The sequence below is a fragment of the Rhinoraja longicauda genome, chromosome 16, assembly GCF_053455715.1.
Source record: "Rhinoraja longicauda isolate Sanriku21f chromosome 16, sRhiLon1.1, whole genome shotgun sequence".
NCBI lineage: Eukaryota > Metazoa > Chordata > Chondrichthyes > Rajiformes > Arhynchobatidae > Rhinoraja > Rhinoraja longicauda.
Window position 1 is genome coordinate 4709253 of NC_135968.1, and position 11560 is coordinate 4720812.

Genomic DNA, 11560 nt, shown 5'->3' on the forward strand with positions numbered 1-11560 from the left:
AGAGAGGGAGAGAGGGAGAGAGAGAGAGAGGGAGAGAGCGAGGGAGAGAGAGAGAGCGAGATAGCGAGGGAGTGAGAGAGAGAGAGAGAGAGAGAGAGGGAGAGAGCGAGGGAGAGAGAGCGAGAGAGAGTGAGAGAGAGGGAGAGAGAGAGAGAGAGAGAGAGAGAGAGAGAGAGAGAGAGAGAGAGAGAGAGAGAGAGAGAGAGAGAGAGAGAGAGAGAGAGAGAGAGAGAGAGAGAGAGAGAGAGAGAAAGAAAGAAAGAGAGAGAGAGAAAGAAAGAGAGAAAGAGAGAGAGAAAGAGATAGAGAAAGAGAGAGCGGGCAAGAGAGAGAGGGAGCCAGAGAGAGAGAGAGGGAGCCAGAGAGAGAGAGGGGGAGCCAGAGAGCGAGGGAGGGTGCCAGAGGGAGAGAGGGAGCGCCAGAGAGGGGGGGAGAGAGGGAGGGAGGGAGGGAGAGAGGGAGAGAGGGAGAGAGGGAGAGAGGGAGAGAGGGAGAGAGGGAGAGAGGGAGAGAGGGAGAGAGCGAGGGAGAGAGAGAGAGCGAGATAGCGAGGGAGTGAGAGAGAGAGAGAGAGAGAGAGAGAGAGAGAGGCAGAGAGCGAGGGAGAGAGAGCGAGAGAGAGTGAGAGAGAGGGAGAGAGAGAGAGAGAGAGAGAGAGAGAGAGAGAGAGAGAGAGAGAGAGAGAGAGAGAGAGAGAGAGAGAGAGAATATAAAGACGTCAAGAGGCTTCAGCATACTTTGAGCAATTGATTTATAAAATCGGACATTAATGTTATATACCAGAAGAGCGTGACAATGTTAAAAAAGGGAGCCAGGATAGCTGAAACACAATCATTTATTTATAAACCGTTTCACAAAAATGCTATTTATTAAATATCCCCCTAAATATTTCCCTAATTGGAAGAGGCTGGGGGAATTTTCGTCACACACGGCCGCTCGCTTTTGATAACACCCTCTCATCAATCTTTTTCACTGCAATATCTAAGGAAGCATACAAGAACCGCATTAAAATCTTAATAACTTGATAATAGGACGGATATTAAGGCATTTAACGTTCAGAGTAAATGCTCTCGCACCTAATTTACCAGGGCGCAGTAATGTGCTGTAGGCCGATACAATTTCCTTCCCACCAGAAGTCGAGCTCCAACCTATTATTTCCATTGTAGATACTGGAGCGAATAAGAAGAGGCTTGTAGGAAGAATTCCTAAAACAGAGTTTCTCCTCAATCTGTCCCTACTGCATATTACCAGACAACAATAAAGAAGCAAAACAAAAGGATCATGATTTATGTTCCATATAATAACGACGTCATCTCAGTGAAGTTAGACATCCATGACTGCACAGCATGTATGCTTCAAAGACATACAGCAGGCAATTGGAGGCGCCACCAATACCGTCTCTTTGAAATCCCGGAAACACGTTAAATAAATGAACGCTCATCCAGTTCTACATAACTGGGCGTAGTTCGACCTTTTCTCTGCTGAGCTCGTCCAATCGTTTGCATAAAATGCTAGAGTAAATCGGCGGTCCAGCATCCCTTCGGGTTGGGACCCATCATCCGACCCGAAATGTCACCTATTCATCTCCTCTAGAGATGCTGCCTGACCCGCTGAGTCACTGCAGCAATTTGTGTCTTCTATCCACATCATTTGCATGCCACGTTACAGACTGCGAAACGGTCCGACGACCATCAGAGTAAGAGAAGATCAGTCGGTTACGAAACACTTTAATAACGTTCTCAAGCCATTTATGCATTACCTTTCCAATTTCGTCGAAAAACAGGGATCTGAGCAAGGAGCACCCGGAAAAGCACCGGATAATTTGAGCGGCTGAAAACATGCACAAGACTAGCAAAATGGCAAAGAAACGCATTACCACGCACGATCCTGCCGAGGACCTCATCTGTTGAATTACTCCGCTACTTAGAATTAGTTACACCCATTAATTCAAGTGCATTGCTCGTGGTTTGTAACAATTGAGATGTCCGTCAAATGCACAATAGCGACTCCGCAGGTAATTCAGTAATCCTCAACTTGCATGACCATTGAAATCAATACAACGAAAATCTGGAGAGATATCAGGTACTGTGTAGCCGATGTTACTGACGTCACAAAAATAACCCATAAAGTAATAATCTATCGCACTCTATTATCTGATTTAGATCGTCCACTAGTAAACATATATTTAAGCCTAGATATTTTTCAGGAAATTATTTAGTAGTGATAGTTGTTGTGACTATAAATAAGTATCTGCAGCCGGAAGTTGGTTGATGTGAAATGTTTTTATTCATCCGGACAAGCTGGCATACTTTCTGTCAGTGGCATCTCTCCAAACTCATAATACAGCCTAGACACTTTTCAGGAAATTACCATGTAGTGATGGTTGTTGTGACTGTAAATACGTATCTTCAGCTGAAAGTTGGTGGATGTGAAATGATTTTATTCATCCGGAGGAGCAGGCATACTTTCTATCAGTAGCATCTATCCAAACTCATAATACACCGTGTTTTTATACTCTTAAAGACAAAGCCAACAGGAGACGATTCAATGCAATTTCATTGTTTAAAATATTGGCCCTCGTTCGTATTAATTGCCGCCATCACTTAATTTCTGAAGAATGTCCTCTAACAACCCCTGATACCGGCAAAACTTTAAAACATTATTGATAAACATAACATACTAAGTGGTCACCAGTATGGATTTCGACTAAACGGTCCACCTCACTAGCGCTAATGGAATTAGTAGAGAATATTTCAACTGCAATTGATAATAAAGAATATACTGCGGGAGTATTTATAGATCTGAAAAGAGCGTTTGATACCATAGATCATGGTTTATTGATGAATAAGCTAGAAAGATATGGTAATAGAGGAGTAACATACTCCTGGTTAAGAAGCTATCTTGAAAACAGATATCAGTATGTTCAAGTAAATAATTTTGATTCAGAACATATGAAGGTTACCTGTGGAGTTCCGCAAGGCTCGGTGCTGGGTCCAAATCTCTTTATACTTTATATAAATGATATTTGTAAGGTGTCAAAATTGTTACATTTAGTTATATTTGCGGATGACACAAATATATTTTGTTCAGGGAAAAACATGAAGCAACGTTTGGACATAGTTAAAGGGGAATTGGAGACCCTAAAAAAGTGGTTTGATACTAATAAATTGTCACTAAATCTAAGTAAAACATAATTTATTGTGTTTGGAAATCGAAAAATGAATTCGGAGGTGACACTTATGATTAATGATGTAGGAATTGAAAGAGTGTATGAAAATAAATGATTGGGAGTCATAATAGATCATAAACTCTGTTGGAAACCTCACATAAAACATATAAAATCAAAACTCTAAATCCATTGCAATAGTGCACAAAACGAGGGCCATCTTGAATCAAAATTCACTATTTACTTTTTCTTGCTCACTCATTATTCCATATATGACATACTGTGTGGAAGTATGGGGAGCACCTACAAAACAAGCACTAATTCAATCTTTATATAGCAAAAAAGATTTATAAGAATTGTCAATAAGGCTGGTTATAATGATCCAACCAACCCATTATTTATGAAATCATATGCCTTAAAATTTATGAACCTGGTAAATTTTAATACTCTAGAAATAATGTTTGGAGCAAAAGAAAAAAAAATCCTGACTGTATCCAAGCTTTGTTTTCAGTGAGGGAGAGCAGGGGAAATTATACGTTTGAGAAAAAGAGGGTAAGGACAAATGTGAAAAATAGATGTGTGACTGACTATTGAAAAGGGGTCAATTTATGGAATAGTTGCAACAATGAATTAAAAGAGTGTAGTAAAATGTGTAAATTCAAGAAAATGTTCAAAAGTATTATATTTGAAAGATAAAAAATATGTGATCAGCACTGAGAAATGACTGACATTACAGAAATGATGATTATTGACTATATTTATGTTTCTTTCTATGTTTTGTTTATCTGCGTCTGACTTATGATGTGTTTTTAAAAGATTATATTTTGTTAAGTATTAAGGGTAGGCACAATAAGCTTTGGCTTCTGCCAACATCTTTTTATTCGGTCAGAAAATATCATGTGTGATTATATTGTTTTATTTTTGATACAATGATTTCGTGCTATTTAACTTTCACAATTGTATGGTCAATCTGGTGTATTGTATTGACCGGAAAATAAATATATAGATAAAATAAATAAATTTTAAAACTGTAAACGCAATCACTTTAACATTTTCCAAAGGAACAAAAACCTATAAGATGAGTTACTATCAACAGTACGTCATTAAAAACCATTAGATATTTAGTACAACGACTTACCCGGAACTCCAATAGCTGCAAGAAGTGGGTAGTAAACAGCATAAACTGGACCACTTATTCTGCCGTGCATTTTTCCAGATTCTATGCTGATATTCGGTCACGCAGCGTCTTCGCGTTATCTCAGTCAAACCTCTCAGTTATAGGCATACGGAATCCACAGAGAGGGAATTAGGCAACTATGATTATTCAGTTTCTTGAACAAATAGATTAGGCATTGTTGTCCATACTTTTTTTTTGTGCGCGGTCTAATGTTATTTCAAATCTCACCTTGGAGACTCTTATGGACCAGAATATTCTCGATGCAATTTATCAGCAATTTCAGCAACCACTGGGATTACTTTTCCCGTGGAGTTGTTTTTAAAAATTTATTTGAATGGATATGGAATACGAACATGAAAAATAAATTCAATACGCGTCAACAATTGTACAATTATTTTCTATTATCGCTTTGCTTTAAAATTTATTGATTTGTCTTGCCAGTGTTCCTCGTCGTAGGTATGCAAATGCGTTCGTGTAAAACGATAATTTCTCACAACTTTCAATGATTTTTCACAGGGATATTTACCAAATTATCTTTTTAAAATTAAAAATAAATGTTGTTTATTTATTTTCCGGTCAATACAATACAACCGATTGACCATACAGTTGTGAAAGTTAACTAGTACGTAATCATTGTATCAAAAATAAAACAATATTTTTGATACAATGATTACGTACTAGTTAACTTTCACAACTGTATTATGATATTTTCTGACCGAAAAAAAGGTGTAGGCAGAAGCCAAAGCTTATTGTGCCTACCCTTAATACTTAACAAAATATAATTAAAAAAAACACAACATCATAAGTCAGAAGCAGATAAACAAAACATTGAAAGAAACACAAATATAGTCAACAGATGCTGCCTGACCTGCTGAGTTACTCCAGCATTTTGTGAATAAATCGATTTGTACCAGCATCTGCAGTTATTTTCTTATACTACTGGTTGCTCCACTGCGATTTCTCTTCGAGGTATGTCCACTTTGAAGAAGTTCTCCTCTTCTCTTCGACGAGAGTTTAGCAACATGCTCTCTCGCTGCTCCCCCTCTGTGATTTCTCCTGCCCTCCTACTCTACGACCACATCTTGACCCAGACTCGCTACCACAGCCACATCTGCTCTCCCGAGATGCTGCCTGACCTGCTGAGTTACTCCAGCATTTTGTGAATAAATCGATTTGTACCAGCATCTGCAGTTATTTTCTTATAAAATATAGTCAAGAACGTCATTTCTGTCATGTCAGTCATTTCTCAATGCTGATCACATATTTTTGTATCTTTCAAATATAATATTTTTGAACATTTTCTTGAATTTGCACATATTTTAATCGATATAGAATAAATGTGGGCTGTGATCCAATCGGTAACAGCAGCAATTTAGCCAGCACAGAAAGTGGTTGAGGAAACTACTCAGAATGATGTCTTTCAACTCAAATCTGGCTTTGTCGCTGCGTTTCGTATTCAATTTCTCTGCTGACTAAATTCCTATTGTTATCAAGTTGGTATTGTTGCTAAATTTATCATTGTCACATGTACCCAGATATAGTAAAAATGTAAAGGTGAAGGCGATGTATTAGTGAACAATCCCCTTGCCCATCTATTTAACTAACTTTGGCTTGAAGAGAATCCTCGTCAAGCACACCAAAGGGTCTCCATGGCAGGAAAACCTGAAGGTTAGGAAATAGAATTTATGAACATTATTCAGCACTCAATGCACAATACTACACACCGATGACCAAATTCTGTGCTCCAGGCGTCCCCAAGCCCGTCAACTGTAATGTTAGACGATGGAACATAGAACAAACAGAGCACAGTAACAGAGTTTTCGACCCACTAAGTCTGTGCGGGCCATGATTCCAATTTGAACTAATCCTGTTTACATGATTGAAAGCCCTCCTGTTCACATTCCTGTCGAAATGCCTCGTAAATATCACTACCGCATCTGCTTCCATTAGCACCCGTGCAGCCCGTTCCAGGCATTTACTATTCTCAGTGTAAATATACCTGCCTCAGAAATCTCCTTCAAACGTAACCCTTCTAATGATAAACCTATGCCGTCTAGCGTTTGACATTTTCACCCTGGGCAAAGACGCTGAATATCTTTCTGTTTCAGTCAAGTTGACCTGTCTCTTCCGCCCCCCCCCCCTTCTCACTTCCACGGCTCAGTAACGAATGTACGTACCTATGTATGATTTAGAATAATTAGTTCCTTGGATAGGAAATGTAAACCCGTGTGAATTGTGAGGCTACTTATGTTGAGATAGAAAACTGTTAGCAAAAGAGCAGGGGAAGGGCGTGTTAATGTTACTTAAATATTTCGCCTCACTATATTCTCCGTATTCATAGTGCCCAAGACAAGAACCCATTGGTAGTGGGGTCGCGAGAGAATCAAAGAATTGGCGACTCCGTTCTCAGCTGTCTTCCATTTTTGTTGGGCTGAAATCCTTCCTTTTGACGATGGATGCTGTATCACTCAACCCATGAGTGAAAGGAAGAAACGAATCGAACCAAATCAAATCATTACGAACACACATCTGATGTGAACAGAGATTATAAGAGTGAATCACAATCTAACGACTGTCATCAGTTACTTAAAAACGGAACCCGAGACGGTGAAAAGTAACAGACTGGCAAGGAGAAGAACCATTCGAGGCACTTATCCAGCACTTAAAATGGTATAAGTAATTTAAGCTCAACCTGATTCCTACGGGTGAGTACCATGAATTATATCCATGCATGATACTAATAACAACTGCTTCGTATGCTATGCTGGGATTAATTGCATTGTATAGATTAGAAATCACCTTTAGGAACTTTTATTGCTGTTTATCATCACGAGGACCCAATTCTTTGCCAATGAAAGTCAAATAAGCCAAATAAGAGACTGAGAAACATGAATAAAACGGTTAGAGACATCAGCCAAACCTTACACTTACCAAAATCAACTGTTTGGAATATCATTAAGAAGAAAGAAAGCACCCGTGTGCTTACGAATCGCAAAGGGACTGTCAGGACAAGGAAGACCTCCACAGCTAATGACAGAAGAATTATCTCGATAATAAAGAAAAATCCCCAAACACCTGTCCGGCAGATCAGAAACACTCTTCGGGAGTGAGATGTGGATTTGTCAATGACCACCATCCGCAGAAGACATCATGAACAGAAATACAGAGATTACACTGCAAGATGCAAACCACTGGTTAGCTGCAAAAATAGGATGGCCAGATAACAGTTTGCCAAGAAGTACTTAAAAGAGCAACCACAGTTCTGGACAGAGGTCTTGTGGACAGAGGAGACGAATATTAACTTATATCAGAATTATTCCATTCGACTCCAATTTACGCACCGGACTAATCTACTTCTCATATGTTTTCAATATGATTGAAGGGCAGTCTACAGTCAAGGGATATGAGGTGGCATTGGAATGGTACAAAAATCGGACTGGGCAATGATCAATGAATCAAAGACAAAGGATTTTGGTGCGCGATTGTGTCATTCCCGCTTCTCCAATTAAAGTGTAATTTTCAGCACTAACCTCTAACCTCTTACCTGCATCAAATATGATGCAACCTGAATTGTTTGTTCGGTGACTGGAACTAACTCTATTGTAATGAGATTTATTGGTCTCCGTTGGAGTGGCAACATGTATAATAGGGAACTCCGAAGCAATGAAAGGCGAGGTTTTTTTGCGTGGAGTCTTGGAAAAACGTGCCAACTGCACAGAGAACATGCATGCCCCGCCCACGGGATTGCCATATGCCATTTACTATACGGCACTTGCAGTTATCGCTGTTCCAGGTAAGGTATTGCAGTCAGTTATTCATTGTTGTAATTGTTCTCGTCAAGCCATGGCTTGGCACAGAGAGGCGAGTGTATAATATTTGTAATTAGCTTTGGTCGGACTTCATTCTAAATAATTCATTCAGTCCTGGGCACTGTTTCCAAAGAAATGTATACTAGATTCAGAAGGGGGAAGTTGCCGAGATATTGGTGGCTAATTAATAAGGACAGATTGTGGAAAACTGGATAGCGGTTCTTTCAGTTGAAATAATGAAGGGTGAATATATTGAAACGACCAAATGTGGCAAACAGAAAGACAACTCTCCTCCTATAGGACAGCCTGGAACAGGCGGTAACAAGTTAAACTTGGAACCAAGGTATTTGGGAAAAGGCTGGCGAATTTCTTCATACATGGTGTCCGGGCTTTTGAATGTCCTTCCACTACTTTGGGTTAATTCAAATTTTCGTAGCTCTGCTTGATGGTCTCTTGTTAGGCAACTATGTTTCAGATGAAGAAGCTATTAGCTATGAAGTTTTTATTTTCCATTACGCAAATCAATTTTCTACCGGGATAGAGAAACCAGGTTTATTCTGGATCTCTTTATTCCATGTGAATCTGGCAGTGCTCTGTAAAAAGTATAATGTGAGTGATATCACTCTGCTGAGCAATCTTTGCCAAAACCGCATCTGAACTCAGACAACCGCTGAAACTTGATGAAAGTCCTTTCTAGCAGTGAACCAAATTAGTTATAGATATTGTCACTATACCTAATTTTTTTTAAAGGTGGTTGGGTGACGGAATGGAAATACGACGTTCCCGGAATTAATGTTTCTCCCAAATTAAGTAGCAAATTAATGTACTTGGAAGGTTAATCGCTCCAAGAAGAGGATTGCGTTAACTTCGAGCGTTACACGGCTAATTTCTAATGCAACATTCACTTGAGAATGAGTGTTTTGCCGACGATGTCCCATCGATTCTGAGAACAAATCCATTGAACACCTGAATGGTTTGGGCCTATCATGACTTTTACTAAGCGCAGGAAGGAACTGCAGATGCTGGTTTGTACCAAAGCTGGACACACAATGCTGGAGAAACACAGCGAGCCAGGCAGCATCTCTGGAGAAATGGAAAAGGTGGCATTTCGGGTTGGAACCCATCTTCAGACTTTTAATAAGCTTTATTTACTCAATGTAATTGAAAAATTCAAACTCCTGCTTGGGTGTGTAGAGTATATCAGTTTCGATAGTTTAAGAAATGAAGACTGCATACTTAGTTTGCGTTCAGTATTTCCCTGAAACTGTAATCTGTACTCTCACATTCTCTCTTTTCCCTCCGTCCCCCGCTCTCTGATGCAGCCAATTTAGCGGCGATCGTGGTTTTGTCTCAAAACAAATGTGGTCTCTCCAAGTGTATTACTCGGTACCTGCTGTCCATGTCGGTTATGGATCTTCTTGTCATTATCACCGCTGTGATAATCAACAGGTTCAGTGGGATTTATTTTCCGGGCAGCTTCCTATCTATCACCCCAGTCTGTAGTTTCACCATTGCGGTGACATATGCAGCCAGGGTCAGTTCCGTCTGGTTAACGGTCACTTTCACCTTTGATCGGTTTGTTGCTATTTCCTGTCAGAAGCTGAAAACAAAATACTGCACCGAAAAAACAGCAACCGTGGTCATAGGAACAGTGTGTGTGCTGGGATTTTTGAGCAATATTCCATGGTATTTTATACATGAGCCTATCTATATAATCGACAACGTTCCGTGGTATTGCAGGCTGAAGGAAATCCGTTACACTTCGCCAGTGTGGACAGCATTGGACTGGTTTGACAGAATTTCCACCCCGTGTCTCCCGTTCCTCCTGATTTTGCTGCTCAACGCGCTGACAGTAAGACACATTCTGGCGGCCAGCAGAGCCCGTCGGAGGCTCCGAGCCCAGAGCAATGGAGAAAAGCAGAGCGACCCAGAGATGGAAAGTAGAAAGAAGTCCATAATTTTGCTCTTCACTATCTCCGGAAGTTTCATCCTCTTGTGGATGACGTATGTTGTGCAGTTCCTGTACGTCCGCATCACGAATGACTACAACTTTAAAAGCTTCAATGACCCCAAGTTTATTCTCCAGGAAGCCGGAAACATGCTTCAACTCTTGAGCTCCTGCACTAACACCTTTATTTATGCAGCAATCCAGAGAAGATTCAGAGAAGAGTTAAAGAAAATGTTTAAATTTCCATTAAGAATATTTAGTGAATGATAAATAAAAAATAAAGAGTGAAAAAATAAGTTGAAGTTCAATTGAATCTATCGAATCGCATGAAGTTAACGAGCGATGTAACCAGTCAACAGTTTTGAATCCCAGATACTTTCTTCGAATCCGTTTTCACTCTAAATGGTGATATATGCAATGTGTTATGAGACCTTTCTACATTTCGCCGTCTATCTTAATAATAATACCGATTTAGTAAAATAAAATCCCAACTAATTTGGCAGTCTGCTTCCTGTGTACTGTGGCCATTGGATACTAATAAATAAATATTTGAAAGCACTGACATCTGAGTTTTTTTAATTACAGAAATAACTGTACCTACGAAATGAGGACTGCCCATCGTAAATAGAGAGAATATACCATTTGACTGATAGGTAATCATAATGGAGTGGTGGGTAAAATATCACATCTCATTTCTCGTCACCTTCTCTACAGAGCCAACGTCATTTATTTTTGGACATTTCGCATTTCTGCATCTCCGCAGTTTATTAATACAATGAAAGTCTGGGGCTTTTGTCATAATGATGAATAAAGTTTATATTTTATACTGTTTAATGTTAAAGTTTTCTTGATTTTAACGTCACAGAGCCACAAGAGTCGTGCAGCACGGGTATAGGCTCTACGGCCCAACTTGCCGAAGACGATGCTGGTCCATTAGACTCTTTCGGTCCACAGCCCTCCATTCCATTCCTATACATGTATCTGTCCATTTGTCTTTTTGTGCTATGTACATATTGTACTTTTCTTTGTACGTTTTGTACGTCCTTTGGCAGGTCGCTCCATCAATTAACCACCCCCTACGAATAAATTGCCCCCCACCCCACCCCTCAGATTCCTATTAAATATTTCCATTCTCAACTTAAACCAGTGTTCTCTCGTTCTTGGTTCTCCTACCCTGGGGGAAAGAGATCAGTGCGTTCACATTATTCCCCTCGTGGTTTATACACCTGTACAGGAACATCTGTCAACTTCCCATGAAATCCTCGAAGGATTAAAAACTGTGAGGGTCCTGCCCTGGTTTGACTCCCAAAGTGCAACATCGCACACTTATCTAAAATAAACTAATGAGCAATTCCTCGGCGCTGTCGCCCAACTGATTAAGACGCCGCTACGTTCACGATAACCGTTTTCACTTTCTACGATACCATCTATTTAGGGCCACCTGCAAATTTACTAATCGT

At 39.9% G+C, this 11560-nt stretch overlaps 1 protein-coding gene across 1 annotated transcript; it reads left to right on the forward strand.

Annotated features, from left to right (window-relative positions):
- Positions 1-8006: 8006 nt before the first annotated feature.
- Positions 8007-10367, forward strand: LOC144601479 (putative G-protein coupled receptor 139). The gene is made up of 2 exons (XM_078413638.1): positions 8007-8136; positions 9475-10367. Exons 1-2 carry the CDS (start codon positions 8007-8009, stop codon positions 10365-10367), a joined length of 1023 nt encoding a protein of 340 aa, XP_078269764.1.
- Positions 10368-11560: the final 1193 nt, after the last annotated feature.